Below are 26,742 nucleotides of genomic sequence, written 5' to 3' on the forward strand. Positions count from 1 at the left end.
TTGGCAAATGAACTATATATTGGAAAAAGAATGGACAAACTGTACATTTCTTACAAAAATGATATGGACCCTTGCCCCCTAATATTCATCCAATGGCATCTACAGCCTGCCTACCCTAATTTGTTAACTGGAACAAGATATTTCCCAAAAAAATAAAATGGAACAAATGAACCAAACCATCATACAACATTTTAATTGCAATGGAAACCCCTAATCTAAATCTAAAATACACTCTTCAATCACTTTTTTTTCCGCATCCTAGTTCTGAGTTTTGTCCAATCAATGTTTATATAACAAAAAGATCATCCCAAGCTCCGCAGCTTACCAACAACTTCCATATCTTGCCATGGCACACGTTCTTCAGTGATGATTGTAAAGTGGCAATACTAGGAAACTATCCTTGGATTCATGAGCATCATCATCATCCTATCAATCAAGTCTTAACCATCGGAATAATCATCAGCCAGCCTCTGCCAAAATCATACTCTCACTAACAACCATGTTTTTTACATTAATGGGAGGTAAGCCCCACCATGCCCTTTCCTCAAAACAAGTGGCGCTGCAGTGTCAGGGACCCTATCCAAGGCCTTCATGCAGGCATCCACCACATCAGCGAACCCAGTAGCAGCAGTAGCCAGCTGCAACTGTAACCTCAAATCCCTAGTCCTCTTCAACAAGCATCTAAATGATCTCCCAAGGTATTTGGCCCATTCTGCGGGCAACCCTCCACCAGTGAGCCAAACTGAGAATTGGGACTGATCACCTCTGGCTGCTACCTCAGCCCTATAGAATCTTGCCAGTTCAATAAGCATAGATGCCTGAAGAGGAAGCACAGCCACAAATTCAGCCACAAACTCTTCTGTCAGCTCTGGATTGAGCATCTGATTCCAAAGTACTAGGGCCCATTCTGTCGGCTGATTAAGACCATAGGCTTCTGCAACTATTAGAGCCTCTTGGAAACGTGATTGCTCAACTAGTGCTCGCCTAGCATTTGTTTCAGACAGGTTGAGCCACTTGGAATCTGGCATTCGTATTTGAAGAGAGACAAGGGAAGCCTGGGCGCAAGCCCTGCGTGTTTTATTGCCAGCATCAATTGAAGAGTGCACTTCAGCAGCTTCAATGAAGTAGCGCATTGATTCCAGGAGATCTTCATTCTGGTCTCTGTCATAACGTTGAAACCACTGCAAGGAAGCTTGCTCCGCTCGTGACTCCAGCAGAGCAGCTGTTTCATGCTTCATGTCAAAGTGGTTATAAACCTGCAAAGAAGAAAAGCACAACAGCAAGGAAACTGATGATTGGCCCAAAACAGTTTTAAGTATATGAACATGGCAACATGAGATAAATATATTTCACAAAAGCCTAGATGAGGTTTGCAAAATATCTTTAACTAAAAGAACTGCATATTTTCCTATTGCCAAACAGCATGGAACTCCTTGAATCCTCTATTACATGTATAATTTACTAGACTAGCTTCCAAGAGGAATCAAATGACAACATATAAAATGACAATCGACCTAATTCGAAGCCAGTAAATTGCCCAATTAATAAATATAACAAATATGATGGCCTAAATAGACCAGTCCAAGGGCTAGGCTACCTGCACAGGCCTGCAAGCCTGGCCAGCTTCAGGCTGGGCTTGGGCTAAGATTTTCCATTTTATTATTTTGTAAAATGAATAATATATTCTTATTTAAATTCAATTAACATAATATAATTAAAAATGTTAAAATACCAATCTAAAACATTTTTTTATCATTTTATTTAATATATAATAAAAGTTTAAGTCCATAAGCAGGCCTGGGATTAGCTCTTAAGGAGGGGCCTGCCCGGTCCTGCCCATGGACACCTCCGGGCCTAAATACTATGCTATAGTTAGTAATACAGCCTTAGTCTTGTAAAGAAACCTTAATTAGTTGGTCTTATATGATGTATATTTATAAACTCAAAACAGCTTTTTCAAACAGATGATATTGACGGGCTAAAAAAACAGATGAGATTGAAGCCAAACATGCATATACTAACCATAGCAAATGCATCAAGGTCGTAAGGGTTAAAATGCTTCAATGATGTCAGAACAGCCATTCGAAATCCTCTGACAGCCTCAGCAGTGCCTGCATTTGTGTCTGCAGCAGTGGAATACTTCTGAAGAAGTAGATCCAATTGACCATTTTCTATGAGAATGCCAAGAATGAAATTAAGAGCATGGAAATTTCCAACTCCAGTTATCAAGCGAGCCAAACATGCAAAATCACCCTCAGAAACATAAGCTTCAACCCGGGTTGCAGCAAGGGCTACAAGAACATCAACTCCATCAAGGCATGCTGATGATTTGTAGAAATGGTGGGAAAGAATAAGAAGCTCAACCTGAGAACATAATTTTCCAGTGAATGAAAGGTTCATGCATCAAAAACACAACCCCTCTAGAGCAAGAAATAAAACAAAAAATTTTGCCTTGAAAATCTCATACTTTATTGAAATAACAATTTAGAAAGCATAAAAACGGCACAAGTGGTACAACTAAAGAAGATATAATAGAATGAGAGTTATTGATCATACTACAACCAAAAGAACGGAGCCTTTTCTCAGTAGACTCTCAAATACCTAATTACACCTATATTAAGGATTGACTTTCAAAATATGACTTCTCTAGGATAATGACGGCAACCAAAACATCAATAATTTTAATCCTCACAAAGTGATACTCAATTATTGTTATAATAAGATACTACCTCACAGGCATGCGGTATTTCTTGTCCAGTAATCACTAAACGCATCAATGCATGGCCAATTTCTGGTTCAGAAGGACACAGTTCGGCCCACTTCAAGAAATCTGAAAATCTCCACAATAGAGGAGCCGGGCCTTCTTCTTTCTGAGAATCCATATATCCCCCACGATGAGCAGCCAATAAACCCTAAAGCATACTAAATATGTGAGGTCAACAGGTTGCATAGAAATACAAACAAAGTAATCCCCATCTGACACACAAACATACATTTCTCACGCTGATATTAGGTGCAGTGCAAAGTGTGGATGACAACAGAACCATATAATTAGGTGCAGTTCGTGGATATAAATGACAACAGAAACATAAAGACTTCTCACCCAACTAAAATCCAGATACTGAAAGCAATATAAGCATCAAAACTCAAGTGATCATTTTAAGTGCACCCAAGAGATCACCTTTAGAAAGGATTCTGCAAGAATTTGAGCAATACTAGCAGCTGGCATAACATGAGTTTGCACAAGGAGATTTGCTTCTTCAAAAGATTCTTGTGCTTTAAGAGAGAGTAGCTGTAGCAATTCAACAGGCTGCTTGCCAAATGCCTCCAAAAATGAAAGACCCAAGACTTTTGCAGCTTTGACAACCGCTATTATTCTCTTACATAACCCACGCCCACTACCTTCAGTGAAAACAGCTGCTAAAGTCTCCAAGACCTTTGAAATTCAGAATATAGACGTCAGATAGGAATATCAGAACAACAACTAACCAGGAAAGTTAAGGAAGAACCACGAGTAACCCATGAATGAGGACAACTCTGGTTGAACTTTAACTGCTCCAAACCTAGATCAACTGATACAGATATTGGAGATATGAGAAACTACAGAGATAACAAGTACCTGCAGTGGGTAGATGAGATGCTGAGCAGTTGGTATATTGTATGACTGAATAACAGAAAGAAATTCCTCATCAAGCTTTGCTATTGGTCTTTCACTGGTAGGAGTGGACATTGAAGCAAGTTTCAAAGCAGTATCCACTAGGATGAATTCAGAAGGCATCTGTCCTGGAGACAGCTTCTGTTGGAGTTGGTTGGCAGCCGTTATTTGTCCAAACTCCAGTAAGGATAGAACAGCCCTTTCAAGTTCTGCAGGTCCAACCCTCTCCTCCCACTTAGGAGAAGATATTTCAATTCTAAAGCCTTCATCTTGCAACTGGAAGTCATTTCTAAGGTTGGGAGGATTGGAACTATCTTCAGGCTCAAGGCCCTTTTCTACTGTGTCCACCAGTGGCCTTCTCAATGGCACATAGCCTTTGGCCCTCCGTTTTGTCTTCGAACTCCCAATTGTCACTGTAGAAGAGCTGGAGTCTAATGCTTGATTTCTGTGGTGTACTTCTCTTGCATCATATTTCTCTACAGTTCTACTATTCATTAAATCAATATGATTGTCCATCTTTGTTATTACGCTAGCAGTTCTATCGATAATGTTGGAACTATTCCCTGTGACAGGGTTCCGGCTAGAACTTGTTAAACTGATCTCTCCTTCACTTTTCACTTGAGCTTCAGATTCCACGGCCAAAAGCCATACTCTAGTCTCAATTTCTCGCAGAAGATGTAAAGGATAAACACTGATAAATTTAGCACAGAGGTTAGAAAGAAACCTGAATACTTGGATGCAAAGAAGCAATTCAATTTGGATAAATCACTTACGGTTTGGACTGGGTTATCATCCCACTTAACCATTGAAGAGAAAGCAGCAACATTTCATGAAGCTCACTTGCTGGAAGATCTTTCTCCACTGCTTCTGCATGCTTAAGGAAAAACAACCCCGCCTGCAAGCCAACAGCAAGATTGCATTGAGAATAAATGAGCAAGCTGCCAAAAACAAGATTCTGGCTGACATCCGTCACATGTATGATGAAAGCATACCTGTAAAGCAGGATAGGAATATCTGATGAATAGCGTCTGGCAGTGATCCCATAAAGCAACTCTCTCTTCAGGGACATCCCAAAGGAATTCTTTCCATTCAGCTACCATGGACTCAGCCTAAGGGCAAAGAAAACAGACAGTCAGAAGTTCAAGAGGCTAACACTTGAAAAGAACATTCATTGCAGAAGGTATGTAGTATATTAGAACTCAAAATAAATGGCAATAAACCACATGCATCAAGAAAATAAATTTCCTCCAGACATGGCCTCATTTGGAACTCAACTTCACAATCATGTGTTGAGCATACCTGGATTATCCATCATTGTGATGTGATAATCCTTACTTGTAGGACAACTCTATATTAGGTTTACTCCTAGAGCCTGGAAGATTCTCCATCAAAGTTCTCACCACCCTCCTATCGATGGGAATCCAATTTTCACTAAAATATCTGATATTCATGAATATGATCTACTACGTCTAGGCAATGAGACAAAATGTCCTCAATTTACACACTTGCAAATTTTATCTTTTTGTCAAAGCACCTATAACTCCATATTAAAAAACTCTATTATACTCTACCAAAATCTGGAACATAACATCAAAGCACGACACACTCTACAAATTTCAGATTTTCAAACATAGTTTGACAACCATCAATCAGTCCATACATATGTGGGTGCCTATAAGTGTGCGTCTATCTTAGTTTGCTCCTTCAATATATCCATGACCATTTCCACCACTCTTTCCTTTTCTCTTCTTGGAAGCTAGTAAACAACCTAACCCTCTTCAGATGTCCTACAAGGGGCAATCTTGAAATCAGATTACGAAAGCACTCTTCACAAACACTGATTATGCCCACCAATTCCAAGGGAAAAACTACCATTTTTTTTTCTCTGCTCATCTAAATCTAAACAATTGAAATCTTGAAAACATAATGCGTCACAATTGTTTTTTCCTTACCAAACGTAGGTCCAATAATGCTAAACAGAGTAAATAGACGATCACAGGAAAAGGGATGAGGGTATATAACAACACAAAGTTCCAATGAATGCAGAAAGGATTGTCAAGTGCAAAATAAGGCTACAAAGACAAGGAAAGAGAATAGGCTCAACATCAAAACATTTTTTCAAACTTCATGCTGTAAGGATAAGGCTGCAACGAATCCAGTTGCCAAAAGAATGAAATGACCCCTCACAACATAAGCACCCCAAATAGAATTGATTTTAATTTCCACGTGAAACATGTAAGTGGGAAACCATGAAAGCGCCTAGAATTTTACTTTAAGTTTCTAACAAATGATTATTAAACTAATTTTTAGAGTCAACAACATACAGCAAAATAAGGAATCAACAAAACTGGGGATCATGCGAATGTCATACTTTTGAACCCAAATGAGCTATTTTCTGACAATTTAAATACTAGATAAATAATCTGACTCAAATAGGCAAATGCAAAATCTAATAACCTCAGTAATTTGCTTTGTGCCACAAGAAGGATATAGTGATAATGTACCTGAGTTTCAGTAACTTGGTGAACAGTAGACTTCCAAGGTCCACCACTTGCCTCCAACTGCCTAGCCCAGTTGCGTGCTTGCTCCCACTGCCTGTTCTCTTCTAGTGCTGTTAGAAGGGAAGAATCATCTAGAGTCTCATTCCCGAGGTGCAGACCATCATTTTTACGCAAAGAAGGCTCTGCTAGATTAATTTTCCAATAAAGTCGTCGATAGTAAGCTGCCGCAGAGCCTCCATCTCCAAAGTCAGCAGCAGCAAGAAGTTGCAGTAGGCACCTCTTTTCATAAGGAGATGGACAAGTTGAAAGTGTAGCATCAGCAGCTTTTATAGCAGTGGAACTAATCCATGATATTCCAATCTGGCATTCTCTACCAATATTTGTCTGTAAATGACTTGGTTCCTCCTTAATTCTCGCAGAAAACGAACCAAGATGTGCTGAAGCTTCAGACAGACGCATTTGTGAAAATGCCTGAAGAAAAAAAGAACGGGAGGAAGGGGATAGTGGAGTGAGAATAGTATCAGATTTTATCCAACATGATACTTTCAATCCTCAACCTTATTTCAAAGCCAAACCCAGAATCAAATCATAATTGTTAAAAGACTTTATAGCACTGCTTGTCAGCAGTTGAAACACGTTAATGCACTATATTACAATGAAGGAATGCATGGAAAATAAGATCACTATATTTAACCAAAAAAAATCTCTTTCCTCATTTGTTTCTGAAAGCATAATTCACCAGCTCTGGTCACAGCTTATGACACACAACTCAACCCAGCCCAACTCAACTCAACTCAACTGAGTCTTAATCCCTAAACAGTTTACGAGTCAGCTACATGAACCTGTTTTCTCCACACCACCCTGTTTAGTAGCACATCCTCTAAAAGATCCAAAGAGGCCAAACCCTTCTATGGGATTTTTGGTCTACCTCTACTCTCTTGATTATTTCTACATAAAATACAGCATCCACATTTTTTACTTCATATCCAAAGTGAATATATTCAATCTAACAAAATTATTCAAGTTCAGGTCTTTAAGAAAATATTTCTTTCATGGGACATTTTGTGTTGAACATATTAAGTTATAATAATGTATTAAATTATGACAAGGAAACCCCGACATATATATATATATACATATATATGTATACATATGTATACATGTACATATATATGTATACAGATGTATGTATGTGTGTGTATTTTGTTTGAGATATCATCATTGAAGTTTTCCAAAGCACTTCAAATTTCATTTTCCAATTACTTTAGGGTAAGGCACTAAGTGTCCATGTTTGGCAGCCAAAAAACAAATAGAAGTGGCAAACATAGAAACTGCAGTCAGTGACTGAAGACTTTCAGGACACATCTACCACTGGTTGGTGATAACTACCTCACAAGGCTTCTACCAAATTGACAGCAGTTCTCTCCCTGCTTAAAAAGTAGCAAAGAAGAATAAAAAATCTAGAATTTAGTTTAGCTCACAAACCTGAAGAGCCCGGATAAATGGAAGTAAAGAACACGAAGGGAGGAACATTTCAAATGCTCTTAGTAAAGGCAGAAAGAGGCGTTGCTCACAAAGCACTGCAACCATCTTGGTCAGAGAAGCTGGACCTTCATTAAGATCACTTGAAACATTAATCTGTTCACCAAGTTCAACATTTCTATCTTCCCCGGCAATACTGCCCTCATCGGAAAATATTCTTGTTGCACTATCAGATGTCTCAGACAAGGGAGTCCTAGATATGGATTCCAAAAGCCGCCTACGTTTTGGACTCCGCCGATTGTAGTGAAATGAAAGTGCTCTGCTGCCAGCTGGCAAGGAATTGGTAGCTTCTACAGCTGCTGCAACATTATCTGCTATCTGCGAAGCTATGTCATTCACCTTGATGGATTTAGTTTCCCTGTATGACTATATCCAATCAGATCGGAGACTCATAATGACAAATATGATTATATTCATGAAGAAAAATGCAAAATCTTAGAAAGAAGGATACTAGACTCATCGGAGAGAATGCAGTGACACAGCAAAGTAGTAAAATGAAAAGATCATAGAAGTATAATTTCATCTTGAGTTGTTTGGAATAACCTGGCTGCAGTTATTTCCAGCCAAACTGTTAAGCAGGACAGTGGAGACACATCTGGAAAGCATGATGCAATCATGGCCAAAATAGACCAGGAAAAGTCCTTTGCTTTTAGCAATAGGGACTCTCCAGGGTTTTTCTGCTTCTCGCAATCGGCTAAAACTCTAAAGAGTTCAACGGGGATATATACATTTTCCTCTGTAAAGGGACTTTCACTCCTTTTCACAGAAGTACCCAAGTATGATTGGGAGCTAGATTTTTTTTTTGATTGCATGCTTTTCAAAACTGTCAGTACATGAATCTTAAGACGAGGATCACTGAATTCCTTTGATGCCTGAAACATGGAAAGAAAGTAACGGGATATAAAATGGTCCAAATTTTTTAATAACACAGTATAATACCATCGAGCACTAAACTAGGAAGATCAACTTAAAATTCAAAACTAAGTTTAAAAATAAAGAGCTTACAACTTGGAACACTGTGTCAAATGAGTACCCTCCTATCTGAGCTTCACTCAAAAATCCAACCTTTAAGAAGACAGGGACACCATAAGTTTGGAGTCAAAGAAAAATTGCTGATGATCAAAAAATTAATGAAAAATAATGGACACACACCCAGTCATTGTCTCTTGCTAATACAGCAAGATATTTTGTGCTCAAGGGAAGCTGATGCATCTGACAGAAGACAGTGACTAAACTCCAGTACTGGCTTGCAGCTTTTTGTTGAGATCTCAATTCAGTGCCGTCACCATTACCAGTCAACAGCCAAGATCCACATGTCTTTCCCTCCACCAACAGCGGAAGACTAGCCTTCTCTAAATGCTGTAGGACAAGCACAAGAGCTCGTGAAGGCTGTTTACTAGAAACTGAGATTAGAGATCCTTTTTGCTTAGAATTCCTTGAACTATCCCCATGCATACATTCATCAGCAAGTGCTCGAGCTAGAGACTCCATAACATTGTCATCATGTGATGCAGCATGAAATGCAGAACCCTTAGGGGAAAGTTGCGTAAACTTCTCCTTATTTTCAATGGCTTTGTAAAAGAAAGATATCCTTCTCAATGCAGCTACATCTACTCGGAGCATGCTGGCTGATGAACCGCAAAGCTCCAAAAGAAAAACACTTGATGCCACTAATACAGTGTCTTCAAAATGGGTAATGGCAAAGGGCATGACCTGAAAATTCAAGAGCAATGAGTATCATCACAGCATCATTATCCAAAGTTGTCTGAGCTCAGTTTTCTTCTTGGTAATTCTGTAGTAGCATATGAAAATAAACTATGCCAGCCCACATGAATGCAGTTTTTTCCTAGTCAATCTCCATTTCAATCATAAACATACTATAATCTAAATAATACGATAACCAAGCTTACAGATGAAAGAAGAGACTCTTCACTCTCAGATATAGGTGCAAGAAGTGTTTGGACATCTGATTGAACATTTGTCTGTGCAGAAGCACTGGATCTCCCATCTCTTTTCAACTTTTCAACTCTTGAAGTGAGAAGATGATTAAAAGCTGCAAGTGCACGTCCACGATGCAAGTGATGTTCAAGCCCAAGTCCAGTATCCTAAAGTGAAAATAAGCAATAGAACTACTGAGAAAAACAATGCTTATGGTTCAACCAGATAGATAACACCAGAAACGATATCAATTGAAGCAAACCCTAAACTAACAGTAGCATAAGCCCAAATAAAAGCAACAGGAGCCAAACAAAAGAAGTAAGGATGATAATATTTCCAACAAGAAACTGCAATATACTCTTCATTCAATTGCAAACAAGGAGAAAGTAGAGAAGAGGTTGAACAAATGATGTCTCATGCAGGAGCAATAATGCCATTAAGACTAATGAGCTTCCGATAAAAATAAAGCAAAAACATATGAGAAGGCCATGACGAAATCAGATTTCTTTAATAAAATAAATGCTCCCAGTGCCTTGAGACAAATTACAATGATGCAGCCATCAGTGCTTTACCTAAGTTATATTGCATCAGATAGAATACAAACCTAGTTACCAAAAGGAAACAAATAGGGATTCCTAGATTCAATGCACTACACTTTATTATTATTATTATTTTTTAATTGGAAGAAGATAGAGGGAAGGACAAAATTTACTGGCATATAATTCAAAAGTACAGGATCCTTTCAACATAGAAAAATAAGTCCAATATTCCCCCTAATTATCTGTTAAAGTGATTCAAGCAAGAACTTCCATTTGTACACTGTACATGAAATTTTAACTCAGATTTCAACCCATTATCCTATCACAGTACAAATGGAAATTCTAAACCAGATATTAATACATTATCCTTAGTGTAAAAATGCATGCAATAGGAGGAAGTAAATAAAGTTCTTTCCCTCTCGGATGATTATTATCCATAAGGTATAATATCAACTAATTATCCAGGGAGAATAGGGATAAACCTCAAGTGAAGAGTGATAAAGTTCCTCTTCAACATGTTTCTGGATAGTTGCTTCCCAGGAGATAGCATTAATCTCAGTTTGTTCATCAGAATTTATGTAAAAATCAATGTCTCTATCCAACAAAGATTCTCCAGTAGGAAGACCTGAAAGCGTTTGCCATCCAAGGGGACCCTGCAACATTGCACAAACTCCATGATATAAAAGTAAAATCCCAAAAAGCAAGTGAATAGATGATATCTGTCAAAGGTAACATTAAATGGCATTTCCTCGAATTTATTTAAGCACGATAAAGCCAAAGCAACAAAGTTTGCCTAGCTACCTACCATATTAACTACATTTGATTAAATGGTAAAAAATGAGAAAAGGAAAGAGACCTGCACATAAAGCTGGATCAACCGCCGCACAGCCTTAGGAAACCAGCAAGGCAGCATCTGTAGTAGTGAAGTATCACGTCCAGTAGAGACAAAAATGTTGTCACGCCAATTTAGGTAATCTGTTAAAGCTGCATTCCCAAACCAAAAGGCAAGAATATTGTGCCTAAAATTAAGGCATGATTTTTAATGGGCATGAATAAAAAAGAAAAAGAAAGGTAAAATACTAACCATTTTTTGCTCTGGTACTGACGTTACTGAAAGTTGTATCTTGTCCAAATCCAGATACAAGTGTGCGCCACAATGTAGGATAGTGCTGCAATGTAGGTCTCAAATTTTCTAATGTGCATTGAGCTGTGGAGCTATTATGCCTGTTAACGCTCCCACTACTTAAGCAATTCTGGATTGGAGCAGCAGCATACATTAGAGTCGCTAATGCTGCCATCTCCCCACCTCCTTCCGCAATATCATCAATAGTACGAATTACTTCATCTACTTCATGACCACGGAGGTTTCCACCAAGAACTAAATTATCTGACATTATTGAACGAGCATTTGCAAAAGATGCATCATATTCATGCCCTTTAATCCTCGATAAGAGCAACCATCTTGCCCAATGACAATCTCCCTTAACAGATGCACCACATAAAACAGAAAAGATATGTAAGAACATAAAAATAATTTATCATGCAGAGCTGAACAATCTATTAGCGACATTAGTAAACAAGCTGGCAATATCAGAAAGCTTTGGGACAATCCACGTATAAACACAAGAAATGTTTCACATTGGTGAAGTATGAAAGAAAATCATGTCAAGCAAAAGACAAGCCAGTGTTGAAGGCCAGTAAAATATGGATGAAGGATGGTTATTAAATATCAAACAATCAGCTAAGATCGAGTATAAAGAACATTAACAGTCACTGGGCATTATGAAACTTACTGCAGCTTCCTGTAATGAAAAAAGTAAATCATCATTGAGAACCAACTTGTGATGATCAAGGTAAAGGTCCAGAAGATTTGGCAAATTATATTGTGCACAGTAGCGAATAAGTAATTTATCCAGAGCTTGCACAGTGTCTTCTTGAAAATTTTCACTGCTGTTTGAGAAATGTAGATCTGACGATCTCTCAATGGAATTATCTTCAAATGAAATCTTATAACTGTTTGTAACAAAGCCTGACCGTGCAAGAAGAGATACTATCTCTGCAGTGCCTTCCCAGTAGTCCTTCAAAAAAATCAGTTTCTTTACAAGCTCCTGCTCCATGAGCATCCTTAACCATGTAGAACACATAACAGAGGAAGACAACCTCAAAATTTTGATATCTGGAACATCCATGCATATGGCATCCAGTTCTTCAACAGAGCAAATATAATTGCTAAAGTCAGGAAATCCACTGCATTCAACAGTTGAGGCAGGCTGGAAACCATCTAAAGCTATTTGGAGGCTTCCATTTGATAAAACAGATGTAGGAATAAGGTCTAAGAGTTTGAAGACTTCCTCCCAGTCATTACGATATATATAATACTCCAATTGTGACTCCCATGACACATGGACACCCATTACAAAAGGCTGATCCAGTACTATCTGAAAAGCGGAAGATTTAAAAGAGACATCTTTAAGTCTACCACACAGCTCATAAGTGTGTTAACGCAAACATGAAATTGCATGCAATACAAAAATCAACCTTCAAGATATTGTATGTTTTCAGCTTCCAAAATGCATCCCACAGAAATAATATGCAATATGATGCACTCCTTCAAAGTAATTAATGCCAAAATTGTAGATACCAATTTGACATGGCTAAATATCAAGTTTAATTTAAAGTTCAAGAGTATTTCATTGCTTCATAATATATCAGATGCACTGATAGCTTTTTCCACTCTAAGAGAACTGGACAAGAATGGAATAAAACTTTGATTTTAAGCCCCCCCCCTCCTCTTTTAATAACTGATCACATAGAAGTTTTCCCTTTAAAATTTGCTTTAACCCAATACTCATCTTTTTCATCATACTCAGACAATCGAATTATGAGAAATTGAAGCCAAGAATTATAATAATAGTGCCCATTAAACATGTCTTACTATGGCAATTTTGTTCCTCACAATATGTTTCAATACAATTTAACCTTTTAAAAAAATATATGATGCAAGAAAAGGCATGAAAAATTGCTTACACGATCAATGGTTCTCTGATCCCAGGCCTTGGACCACACAGCAGCAGCAGCCCAGTATCCAGCATGGGCACTTTCTTGATCAAGCGCAGGATCAGATGAATTTTCATTAACATTTGGCCATGAACCTAAAACTACTCCATCAATCTCACCACACTCAATTGTTAAGTGGTTGAAAAAATCCAATAGGCACAAATGAATCCCTCCTGGTGAGTTTAAAGTTGATGTCACTTGCATGCGCCCTTTCTGATGGTCAAGAAATGTTTTCCAGAAACTACAGCTAGGATAAAGCCTCTTTCCAAGAGAGAGACAAAAAGGACAAAAATTTTAGCTCCAAAAAAATGGTCAGGGTATGAACTCAATTGCATTTACACATGCTTTAACAGAAATATAAGCCAACTAACATTAAACTTTCACATACCTCAATAAGTGATATTCTCTCCAATACATTCCACTCAACTGATCCCAGGTAACCATATCTCCTCATCTCTTCAGCAATTTGCATACGTAGACTTCTCCTCACTGTGCCAAATAATAACTGCTTGAGGCAGACTTCAACATCCTCTCCAAGCCGTTGTAATGTTGCTATAGCAAGTCCAGTTTCACCCTGTTGTTCAGGTACAGTCAATGTACAGCAGATATATGGAAAAACTTTACCTTCAAGTACTTAACCTTCAATAAGTTACCTTCAAAAATAGATCATAAGCAATATCTCTTCCAATGTCACTAACTTCATTGAAGGTATCATGAGGCCCTTCGTCAGAGGTGAATTCGCTTGAACGTCGAAGATGCAGTTGAAGAACAGCTAAAGGGAGGCGACCAGAGAGTAAGGCATCCTTTACCACAGTTTTCAAATCCAGTTTATCTAGTTTCCAACGTGCAATCATCTCTTTGGGATTTTCAGAGGGAAGAATTTTCTTCCCTGAAATTACCCCTCGTGAAACAAGGGCAGATGACTCACTTGAATCCTCTGAGTCCAAATAAGCTTCAGAGCTCAGAGAATTGTCAGGAACCAAAGCAAGCCTCTCATTATTGCTGGATGGGAAGGTCAATGCAGGAATCTGAAGGTCATATTGATTCAATGTCTCCAATGAAATCGTTAAAGGTGTTGAAAACTGAAATTCTTCCTGCAAGGAATTTGGATCTACTATACTTAGTGGCTCCTCCTGATCCACCTGTGTCATATGAAAAAAATATTACTTGAAATTCTGAAAGAAAGCAAGCAGCATAGAGTAGCAAAACCACAGCATCATACCAATCCTTGGCCTGGCTTTTTAAGTTTTTCTCTGAGTTGAGATTGCAGATTACGAATAATCTCCAGAAAATGAGCCATCTCGCGAAGCCTTACGGAATATCCCATTTCATTGTGTGCTTTATCAGGTAAAACTGGAGGAAGAGCAAGGAGACGGCTCCCATCTAAGCCCTGCAACATGAATGCATCCCTTTTACGCTGGAGTAATCCATATTCACGGATCATTTTGGTAGCGAACCAGGTGGCCAATTGCAGTAGCCTGTAATATAAGAAAATGATACGTAAATACATATATTAGAAAATATACATAGTGATCTGAATCATTCATATAAACACAATTATTATTAAAATTAAAAAATAACCTACAATACCAAATTGATACCCAGCATTATATACGTCTTGATTCCATAACATGGCATAAAAGTATATGTCATGCCAATCCAAGGAAAGACGCTGGCAGATACATGAAGTCAACCACAATGTTGTAATTAGGCAGTTAATTAATGTGAAATGTAATTTGTAGATAGCAGCAACACCGATACCACTTAACAAAAAAAAGTAAAACCGATACCAATAACGACAATAATTTAATAAGGGGCCAAATTTGACATGATCATAATCCATACACCGATCTTATGAAAAAAAGATGCACCTTTCCAGTTGCTTAGACTGTGAAAGGAGGGGAAGGAAAGGTGTTAAAAAAAGATGAGATTCACTTATGATAGGTCAAGTAGAGATACTTCTAAAAGGTAGCCAAATCCTGCAACATATCTCGTCCAATACTTGTCCAAATTCCTCTGATATGTATCCAATACTTCATTTAGATATCCTAGATTTAAAAAAAAAAAATCAGTTTCTGGGACATATCTGATACGTCTTATCTATGTTGCTTCGACTACGGTCAAAGCATCAGACAGGGTTTGTCAAAATTTTGCCTTACATCAGATGCTCATGTCCTCATAAACATGCCCATTCTCAAGGGCAGGATAGTTTTCCAAAGCACATAACTTCAGGGAAAATGAAGTGTCAGAGCAACATAGCTTTTTAAATAGTATAAAATTCGTATCTAACAAGTATTAAACCTGAACACACAACCATTTAAGCATAGTTTGAGACTACGTTTCCAAGTTAAAGCATAAAAAGAGATTTGCTTATTTATGAGAGGGAAGATTTATGAATTAATACAAAATAAACTTTGAAATAAAGAATATGTAAAATATTATAAAATAATTATCGATAAGAAAATATAAAGCTCCATTGGAAAGTCAGTAGAAGGCGATCTTAACTAATTAGTACAAAGAAAAGAATTTGGAAATGGAAGTACAAGAAAATCCATAACCTTGCAGGTGTGTACCTCAATCAAACACCATACGGACCAATGACCCACCAAGCAAAAAAATCAAATACCAAGGATCCCTATCATAAAATAGTAAACAGGTATTACCTAAGCATACAATACCTATATCTTTCAAGGAAAAGGTGAAAGGAGACAAAATACAGGAAACAAAGGCAAAACATTGTAATTACTCTATTGTGCACCGTTATCCAGATATGAAGCACTCATGCTTGCCATGTGCATTGCAAGGGGCAAACAAATACAATCCTCAGACCATCCTAATCAATGAAAGATAGTAAGAAGCTCTTAACCTTGATGCAGCAGAAACCTCATTATCATTGCCATTTTTCCGAAACATAAGATAAACTGCAGCAAAAAGCAATCTTAAAACACCTTCTTCTGCCAGGTTGACACCCACAAGCATTTCCAAAGATCTGTTAATCCAGCAAGAGAAATAAATTCATTAATTACTTGTTAAAATCAAGTCTAATTCATGGAAAAAAAACCTCAATCTAATTCACCAAATATAAAATGCTGAAAAATCAAGGTATTCCTCTGGGCATACAGCAGAGAGGACTGCAAAGTATAGCAAATATTGTCTTCCATATATGACACACAGCATAAGGAAAACGGAAAAGGAGAAAGAACAGCAGTGGAATGAGAAACATAGTTGAAAAAGTAACTCTCCACATAACAAAAAGAGGTGAAGTGCAAATTAGTAAATTATAGCAATAACCTTTACAAAAACAAAATTTAACAAGAACCAACCAAATAATAGCATAGGATATCTACCATCATATAAAAACCTAGAATACAACATCTGATAATGCCAAAATAAAATAAAATAAAATATCAAGTAAATAGAAACTTCAGATCTCTTCCTCCCCTCTCTCCCTCTCTCTTACTCCCCATAGAACAAACTTTCTAAATGACCTGATTCCTTCTATATGTATGGTATGATCAAACCAATATCACTTTAGTACTAACATGATGAGGAAAATTATGATGACACTCACAATGCGAATAGCTAGGTACTCAGTTGCCCACTACAAAAAAGTGATTAATTTACATTGAGACTATATATTCCTCTAACCTTGTCTATTCCATAGGCTCCTCAATTTATAAAAGAGGCTGAAAGACAAAATAAAAAAATAGAAGACTTCTGCTTTGGACAAAGTTATATATCCCATGATGGCATAAACACATATAGCCATGCACTCAATTGGCTGCTACAAACAAGAGGTATATAAACAGATATATTCCATAGCAGCATAAACAGATAATTAATGAGATTTTAGCATTGTATAAAATGTCATTTTACAAAGAATAAAAGACAAAAAGAGGACAAAGAAGAAATAAAAGACAAGAAAGGAGGAAAGAAAAACCAAGAACACAGAATTTAAAATGAAAAAGAAGAATCTTACTGCTTTACTTCATCAAATTTCAAGTAGTCCAATGCCATTTGCAGCCGACGCACCCGAGAAAACTTCAGATCCCATCCTGACATGGAAGCAATTCACATGAAAATTTGGAAATTTATTTCAGCATTCTTTAATTGTGCAGCAATCCATGAGCAAAGACTCAATCATACTTGGAAATGAAAACTGTAAAAGAAATAAGAAGTGTAAAAAGGAAGCAACCCCAAAACCAATTTGGATAAAAAACAGTTGGTGGTCATCACAGAAAAACAAGGCTTCAGTGAAAGCACATGTAAGGCTTAAAGTTCTTAAATGGGTACTTTAGTTGCACTTTACAGCTTTCTTTTAAACCATTCACTAAATGCAGAACAGGCTCGTCACTCACAAGATGGGAGCAGCTGAAGTTACACCATCCTGCACAAAAGGCAGCCTTTTGAATTTCAGCCATTTCCACTTTACCTTAACCAAGACTAGAAGCATCACAATGCAAAACTGTCTTCCTAATACCAGTCAGCTTATAGGAGCATAAGTGTTCATGAATAACACGTGGTTCTATGGGTTCATCCTCAAACTCATTTATATCATTTATCCTGGAGAAGAATTTCAAGAAGCCACTTTGTGCAAATATTTCTTGCATTAAAAAAAATCTGGAGAATTCCATATCCAGCACTGACTGTCTAATTATGAAGTTTCAAACAAAAAGTACGAAAATTCTTTTCAGCTCTTGATACACATCCCAACAATACAAATATTCCAGACCAAAAGCCAATGATACACGAGAAAACTTATGCAAAGAGCGTTTCTGCTAACATATGAGAAAAGGTAATCATTCATTTTGTGTCTCCATATCATTCCAAAGTATCCTCTTGAGGAAGAATGAAGCAAGACAACGAGGAAAGCAACAAGGAAGGGATCCTTCAATACAAACAAACATTTTTTAATTGGAAACAGCAACAAGAGAACATTAGACAACAAAGAAAATTTTCTGGTGAGCTTAATAACTTAAATAGACAGCATTCACTAGACCAAGTAAACCATATGATCATAGATGCCATAACCACTATCTCTCTGTGCTAACTACACGTAGAAACTTATAGATAATAGAAAGACAATATTGAAAAGAATCAAACCGCACTGTACGGTTACTCAAGCAACCAGCTAGGCCAATAGCCAAAACCTAAATTGCAGTAGTAAAACCATACCCGCACCACAAACAACACCGAGGCCACCGGAAAGAATAGCAATGTCAAAAACAATTTGACATTAAACAAAACTATAGGAAGTAAAATCAAGAGTAAAGCAACCCTTTTCTGAGCTTGAGAATGATAGTTCTTTCCCGAGGGGGAATTGGGGCACAAACATACTGTGACACCAAGAATCTGAAGACTTGAAAATTAACTGAAATCCATATGCGGATAGAGTCATAGAGCTACTTATGAGGTGTACATCAGAAGTAAACAAAAAAAATACATTTAGATACGGTATAGTCCACAAAAGTCTATGAAGCCACAAATTAAGGATTTGCACACATTTTAAAACAAAACTCTTGGTACTCTGGTGTTTTCGACATTGACCAAGCAAAACAGTTGTGACGAACTTAAGCCTATATCAATGGGTAAAGTACCATCCTAATGAATTATATCTTTACTAACTCAAGCTCTAACCTTTAAAGCATCACTCACAAACGGAAACTGAGATATTCGGCTTATCAGTTTCAGTTTGGTTTGATTCAGTACTACCTATGAGGCTCACACAATTTCCTCTGCAAATTTCTGATGAGTTTTTATGTGCATAAATCACAATCAGTTCTACATTCAACTGCATATAATATTTACCAGATTCTCTCATGTATGTCATTACCAGGGTGGCAGAAGTGCATTAAATATTAAAGGATAATAGTAGAAGATTTGAATGGTTTTTGCCATATTCCAGAATACTTTATGAAACGGCAGCAAAGGAAATTTAAAGTGGTTTGGTGCAACTACAAGCTGAATGGATTTGATTCCAAAGAACAAGCCAAACCATTATTCTTAAAATTTAAGACTTACGTGCACCTTTTATCTGACAGAACGGAGAGAAAGGATCATTACCCAGGTGTGCTCCAACTGAACTATGGTCCTGGCAGGTAATTTGGTATGGTTCTACCCTTAGGCATTCTTACCCCGTTATATCACGACTTGAACCCATTAGCTTGACACCAAACAGCAGTCACTTATTGATAGAATTAATATGCAGAATAATGTTTCAAGCTCTCATTCTAAAAAACTAAAAGGTGAATCGAAACGTAATTCACCTTTAAAGGATGATTATGATGATTAAATACTATGCTTGTCAATAAAAAGGCCAGTCGCCAATATCAGTGTCATCAAAGGTACAAGAAAGGATAAACTGGAACTGATCCTAATATTTAATAAACCATCAATTGGCTTCATTATGGTAATTACAGAGCCATTTCGTCAAAAAGTCCATACGCAAAAAAACTATATGTTATTCTGCACATCTATATACACATCTCAAGATGGAGAAATCAGCACATACATAAATGCTTGCAAGTTTGCATTTTCCAGATAAGTACTTACACAACAATTATCCAATCTCCTGGGCACAGCTGGTGCAACTAAGGCAGCAAGCTAAATGCACACCTTATCTTATCCAAGCCTAAGTGTCTTAAGTGCCAAATAAAGAAAATTCAAAATTCTTCAACAATATTTAAAAGGCCTAAGGACAATTTTAACAATAATCCTAAGTCAAGAATCCATTCATATGCTCTCCTAGTCGATAAAATAAAAAGGACAACAGCCAACACACCTGCGCGCTAATTGAAGATAGCCATAATCTAAAATAAATCACCAGCAACATGTTCATAGCATAGACCATAAATAACAAGATTGAATTACCCTTTATAAATACATTAAAGTCATGTGAATAGTGCTACAACCATATTATGTTACTTAAGGCACTCACCTATTGTACCTGAAAGGACCGTCAAATCATCTATTGGCAACAGCTATGATGGTAGTCAACAATAAGATTTGAGTAAAATAATCTTTTTTACAGTTTACAACTAGTAAAATTTATCATTACGATAGCAGTTAGACTTATAGGCAAATGCTATGATGCTAGTCAACAACAAGATTGAGTGATATAAAACTTTTTTACGATCTACAACAGTAAAATCTACCAATATGACAGAAGTTAAACTTATATACAATGCAGCAACAGTAATTCAATATAAGCTTCCCTCCTTCCAAACCCATGCAACCTCATAATTCCATAACTCCAAATTTGAAACCAATGCTTAAAATGTAAATAACCAACTCATGCCAGACATTCCAATCTCTCTTTAGTAGCCACAAAAATTTCCATCCCCATACAACCATTATTGAAACCTTTTTCCTTCTTTGTTAAACTACAAAATTCACGATTTCCATTTTAAATCAAGGGAGTTATATAGATTGGTTAACAAGTTTCCAAAATCAATGAATAGACTTAAAAGCCACCAGTAACTGAAGCTATCAGCAGTTAAACCCCAGTTTAGTAGCCAGCCAATAAAACTAAATATCCATTATGAATTTGCCAAGAACAGAACATAGCAGACATCAATTGTCAAGAGCATAAAAATTCTATATTGTCAATGTACAGTTCAATACGACCAACAGACTACAGTTGAAAAGAAATGTGTACCAGGTTTAGAATGAATGGGCAAAGTAGATGGTAATAATGACAATGAAACCAAGATACAGAAAACAATTGTGATCACCAAATTTTGCTGATATACACAAGGGAATTGTATCTAATCATGTTGTTCTCACCATTTTCCAGACATAAGCGATCTGCCTCTTCAGGACCTTCATAGAGAAGAACTCTATCCAAAATTTCAACTTTGCAAGGCGACAAGAACATTTTTGGCTCTTCCATTCCCAGAGTATTTTTTGCTTGACATCCAACGCCAGTACTAATTCTTGGCTGCTGATAACCAATGGTTTCAACAGGAAGGAAATTTGGTGAAACTGAAAAAGAAGGAAGAACCACTGAAAGACCACCTTTAGTCACCAAATAAAAGCATCCCTGGAATGTACAACCAACAGCTTCTCCAATACAAGCTTCTTCTCTCCCATGGAGAGAAAATTTTTCACTTCCTGAATTCAAGCATCTGTCATCGTGGACTACTGAGTCTGTATGCAAGTCAAAATGAACAATTTGAGAACTCTTGGGCTCCTTAAAATTATGCCTTTTAATGAGCCGAGTAATCCCCAAAGGAGAAAAACAGATACAGTCATCATCACTATATCTATCTGTTGGAAGAAAAACCTTTCGCATAAGGTGGAACTGTGTTTGCGAATCATGAACTTTCTCACCCGTTACTTTTGAAGTAGCAGAAAAGCCATTCAAGACTGAATCACACAGACACCTATTTCCATAAAGGTTCCAGCCATGGATTTTCTGAAGCAAATTGCTTCCAATATTATCATAAAAGGAAACACTTTCTTTCATTTTGGAAGCACTATTTAAATTACAAGAATGTGTAGAATTAAAAAATATCCTTTGATGGCTTACATCACAACCACCAACATCCCAACCAACTAACATCCCAAGTCCTAAATGTTTATAATGTGGAAGCAATTTGTCAAAAGCGTAACACTTGTCTGGTAAATGGTTACCAGAATATATCACATATACTACACCACATTCATCGATCACAGCCAGGAGAGATGTATAAGATGCAACAAGTAGCCTCCTAAATGTTCTTCTACCAAATAAACTACCATGCTGATAATATGACTTGCCGTGCATATCATCATCTAGAGTTGAACTTTCTGGTTCAGGCAAAGTCACCTGACAGTTTAATCCACAAGTCTGTAAAATATCAAGATGTGCAACATACTCACCAGAAACTGCGTTATAAAAGAACACTAAGCCAGAAGCATTGAGGCAAATGAGAAAATCATCAGAAAGGCAGAAGTCGTTCCACTCAACCAGTGGGCATGTATTCACAGTTTCCTGAAGCTTCACCAAAGAAACCCACTGAATTCCCCAACTATTCAATCGGGCAACAAAAATTATATTCTTACATCTGCTTTTCTCACTTTCATCATTAGTATTGGCAGATGCAGGGTTCATTAGTGTTAAAAAGAATCCAATTAATTGATGTGAATTGGCAGAGAACACTCTGGCGCATTTGTATGAAGTCTCAGAACAAATATCTGATGAAGACAACTCTAAGTTTTCATGGGAACCATTTTCTAAATTCCCAATCGTCTCTAGGCAGCTCTCCTTACTTGATGAAGAGTTCTCTTTACAAAGAAATCTCAGAACTGGGAAATTACCAGTAAAAATACGAAAAGAAACAACTTTCGCAGAGCAAGGAAATGATGACGTCTCAGGAAACCTGGTCCAAATGCTACCCTCATATTCAATAGTTTCAGCTTTAGTGAAAAATGATTGCAACCACCTCTTTGAAGTCGCAGTTCCTGACAAATTATCAACCCCAGCTTTCTTACTTGTCTTGTCTGGAACTCCTCTCTGTCCATTAGCACTGCTTTTATCTATAACATTTCCAGGGCATTCAAAAGACAAATCAATTGACTCCTCTTCCTTGATATTTTGGAATGATGAAGATGAAGGCCCCCACTCAACCCATGTCCCTTCCCTAAACTCACCCTCTGAAGTTGCCCTGGGCACACTGCTATTATCATGCTGACAAAATGCATGCACCATCACACCTTGACTGCCAGACACAAAAAGAAGTTCTCTAAATGGGCCATCCTTGTGCTGATTATAGGTATCCCCACACACACCCCAAGCCAATGAGTTTACATCACAAAGAAAAGGGTAACTATTAGATCTTGAAAATCTACATTCAAGAGATATACCATTATCAGAATCCATTGCTGATTCAGAAGTACATGGAATATCATCCTTTGAATCAGTTCTACAAGCTGATGAATCTGAATTTTGAGGACCCTCATCATAACAACTTTCTGAAACATTAGAATCCACAGAGTCCCCTGCAAACCAAAAGGAAAAACTCAACAAAGCTAAAAACAAAATCAGAATACCCATGTAAATGAAACTAAGGGCATAGCAGTAATGAGTAAATGAATAAATGAAGCCCCTGATGAACACCTTCCAACCCACACAAAAATAAAACAAAATTTTGGCACTCGAGAAACACAACAATAAAAAAAAAAAGAATATTAACCTGTAACCAGAGGAACTAGCAAAGCTTGGCACTGGTATGAAAGCAATAACAGTAACTCCCTTGTTGGAGATATAAAGGCTTCACGAAATTCCGAGAGGTTGAGTTGCAACTCTGAGGGACCCCATTTATGTATCTGCAGTATAGCAGGACCTTCACCACCAGCAGAACGATCCATTCTGCTCATAAGCAGAATCAAAGAAGCAGACCAAATATATTAGACTCATACCAGAATCTAGCAGTTCTAATTCCATCAATGCAATTTAAGATTTAACATTGCCCCACAGAACCACCCTCAAATATGCATTCTAATCTATATGCATATGCTTCTAATTGAGAGAGACATATACATAAAATAATCATCGCAATAAGATTCATCAAATAGTGCAATTAACTTTAACTCACAAGTTGCAAAAGCTATTATAAGGTCAGAAGTTTTAAAGCAATCGAACTCATCAGATAAAACAGGCACATTCTAATCACATTTTTCTCTCAATTCGATAGCTCAGAATTTAATTAAATTTCATAAGCACGCATATACAAATGTGAAAAAAAATTGCTTGAAGATTTTAAGTAGACTTAAGTTGAAATACAGTGTTCATTATCTAAGTAACTTAACAGCATTTACTGTAGCATTTAAAAAAATAAAACACTCCGTCTTTTCCTTTCATCCTTCTTCCATTTTCTCAGCAACCAAAGAGAAATTAATCAATATTATGCCCACGTATAAACTTAGAAATAGTGAAACATTTCTAAAGAAATTCAAAAAGAAAAATGAATCAAGTATCAATTAAAAGATCAAAACGAGATTAAAGGATAAATTATATAACAAAAAAACGAAAATAAAAAAATGCCATTAAAAAAACCCTAACAAATTAAACTCTAGAGATTAAAGAGAAAAAAAATGGATTTGAGAAAGAACCTGGAGAAGTTAAAACGGATACTTCAAATGATTAACGGTATCTCCGCAAATCGCAAGAGCATGAACTTCTCTCAGTAATGAGATTGATTCTTTTTGTTTCTTTCTTTCTCTTTTTATTTTCGTTTTCTGGAGAATTTGAGAGAATTTCTCCTTCTTTTTTTTTTTGTTTTTTTGATCGAAGCCGACAGGTACATTGAACTATGAAGGTTCGTCTGAGGAAAGGAAGAAGGAAGCCCATGAATGAAGTGTGGGCTTTTTGGTAAATTTACTCTCTTTTTTTGTTTTGATTATCTTGGTCTGAAAGCGGACTGGATTAGGACATGACGTTTTGTTTAAAGCTTAATTAATCTGGATTTTCTGTAATAAATTAATACTTGTACTTCTTTCTATTTTAGTATGTTCTTTTTTCTTTTATTCCTCTATGAAAAAAAAGGAAAAATAACATGGTAGTATTAAAATAGAATGATCTCTTATTCATTTCTAAATTAAAATAATATTATTTTTATGCATAAATTTTTCAATTTAAATTTTGATATTTGTTTTCTTTTTATCATAAATTTTACCATTTAAAAATATTTTTTCTTAAACATCAATTAATAATCTCTCTAATAGAGAAATGTCATTTAATAATCTCATAATATTAGGGGTATTCAAACGGTTAATTACCTTAAATCAATTTTAGAAATTCTAAAATCAAAAAAATTAAACTCTTCCACTAAAAAAATCAAAACTAAAAAAAATTAGTTTAGAATCTAACAATGAACTACTTCCGGTTAGTTTGGTTCAATTACCGAATACCAAACTCATTAACATAGAGGAAAAATGTTAAAATGTGGCATTTTTTTTATAAGATCCCATGTTGAGTTTTTTTTTGTTTTGTTTTTTTAATTGATGAGATATTCTATTATTTTGTTTTTTTAATTGAATAACAAATAATGAAAATTTTTGTTTTGTGTTTTAATCTCAAAACTCACTTATTTTCTTTAAATATTATTCAGTTCGATTAGTTCGATTATTTTGATTGAAAAAATTTAAAATTTAAAATTAAACCGATTAAATTATTTTAATTGAAATTTCAAAACATCATGTTGTAAATTTCATGTCAATTAGTTTACGACATGACGTTTTGTTTAAAGTGTGATTAATCTGGATTCTCGATAATAAATTAATACTTATATTTCTTTTTAGTTCAATATGTTATTTTTACTTTTATCTTATCGGGAAAAAAAACCAACATAGCAATATCAAAATAAAACAATCTCTTATACGTTTTTAAATTAGAATAATATTATTTTTATGCATAAATTTTTCTACTAAAATTTTGAATGCATAACAAATGATAATTATTTCCTTTTATCATAAATTTTACCATTTAAAAATATTTTTTTATTAAAAATCAATTAATAATCTCTCTAATAAAGAAATATAACTTAACAATCTTAATAGTTAGTTCCATGAAATTGATTCTAAAAATTCCAAAACCAAAAAAATCGAACTCCTCCTATAAAAAAATTGAATCAAACCGAAGTAGTTGAGTAACCAAGCACTAAACTATTTTAGTTAGTTGGTTCGGTTACTAAAAACTGAACTCATGAAGACGGATGAAAAAATGGAGAATATGTGGCGTTTTTTTAAAGATCCTATGGTGAGATTTTTTTTTTTGTTTTTTTAATCGAATAATAAAAAATAGAGAATGAAGAATTTTATTTCGTCTTTTGAATTCAAAACTAACTTATCTTCTTTAACTATTACTCAATTCGATTAGTCCAGTTACTTCAATAAAAAATTTAAAATTGAAAATCAAACTCATTAAATTGTTTTAACCGAAAATTCAAAACATTATGTGAATTAGTTTATGACATGACATTTTATTTAAAATGTGATTAATCTGAATTCTCGATAATAAATTAATACTTGCACTTCCTTCTCTTTCAATATATTGTTTTTCCTTTTATCTTTCTAGAAAAAAAAAAGAAAAGAAAAATCAACATGGAAGTACTAAAATAAAATGATCTCTTATTCATTTTTAAATTAAAATAATATTATTTTGATGCATAAATTATTCTACTAAAATTTTCAGTTGCATAACGAATGAAAATTATTTTCTTTTTATCATTTAAAATATATATTTCTTTATTAAACATCAATTAATAATCTCTCTAGTAGAGAAATGTCATTTAATAATCTCGTAAAACTAAGAGTGTGCAAACGGTTAGTTTAGTGAAATTGGTTCTGAAAATTGCAAAATCGAACTTCTCCTCTTAAAAAAAGGAAACCAAACCGAAGTCGTTTAGTAACCAAATACCAAACTACTTTCCTTAGTTTGATTCAGTTATCGAAAATCAAACTCATGAAGATAAAGGGAAAATGTGAGGATGTGATTTTTTTACCAGATCCCATGTTGAGATTTTTTTTT

The 26,742-nt window shown here is 35.8% G+C and overlaps 1 protein-coding gene across 2 annotated transcripts; it reads right to left on the reverse strand.

The window, feature by feature from the left end:
* LOC110408964 (spatacsin carboxy-terminus protein) lies at positions 1 to 24,546 on the reverse strand. Of its 2 annotated transcripts, XM_021418134.2 has the most exons (26): positions 24,327 to 24,546; positions 23,408 to 23,583; positions 21,018 to 23,213; positions 17,212 to 17,287; positions 16,099 to 16,221; positions 14,455 to 14,710; positions 13,886 to 14,374; positions 13,621 to 13,806; positions 13,203 to 13,493; positions 11,969 to 12,613; positions 11,260 to 11,656; positions 11,032 to 11,159; positions 10,658 to 10,828; positions 9,609 to 9,803; positions 8,851 to 9,411; positions 8,704 to 8,763; positions 8,242 to 8,570; positions 7,642 to 8,056; positions 6,160 to 6,627; positions 4,648 to 4,764; positions 4,429 to 4,550; positions 3,620 to 4,346; positions 3,182 to 3,436; positions 2,730 to 2,912; positions 2,023 to 2,364; positions 1 to 1,256 (listed from the first exon to the last, which is right to left on the reverse strand). In XM_021418134.2, the coding sequence occupies exons 2-26, from the start codon at positions 23,580 to 23,582 to the stop codon at positions 507 to 509; spliced, it is 9,657 nt and encodes a 3,218-aa protein (XP_021273809.1). In that variant the 5' UTR covers position 23,583; positions 24,327 to 24,546; the 3' UTR covers positions 1 to 506. The 2 variants fall into 2 exon arrangements, with proteins under 2 accessions (XP_021273809.1, XP_089641889.1); XM_089785763.1 differs by lacking the exon at positions 24,327 to 24,546 and having other exon boundaries at positions 23,408 to 23,591.
* Between the last annotated feature and the right edge of the window lie 2,196 nt (positions 24,547 to 26,742).

This window comes from Theobroma umbraticum, unplaced genomic scaffold, assembly GCF_002168275.2.
Source record: "Theobroma umbraticum cultivar Fairchild unplaced genomic scaffold, ASM216827v3 scaffold_44.0, whole genome shotgun sequence".
NCBI classification, from domain to species: domain Eukaryota; kingdom Viridiplantae; phylum Streptophyta; class Magnoliopsida; order Malvales; family Malvaceae; genus Theobroma; species Theobroma umbraticum.

Coding starts and splice junctions, on each gene's coding strand:
- LOC110408964 (XM_089785763.1), bottom strand. CDS start 23,591: ATGAGCAGAATGGATCGTTCTGCTGGTGGTGAAGGTCCTGCTATACTG. Junction 23,214..23,407: donor GCTAGTTCCTCTGGTTACAG/GTTAATATTCTT, acceptor TTTGGTTTGCAG/GGGACTCTGTGGATTCTAAT. Junction 1,257..2,022: donor ACCTTGATGCATTTGCTATG/GTTAGTATATGC, acceptor TCTTCTTTGCAG/GTTTATAACCACTTTGACAT.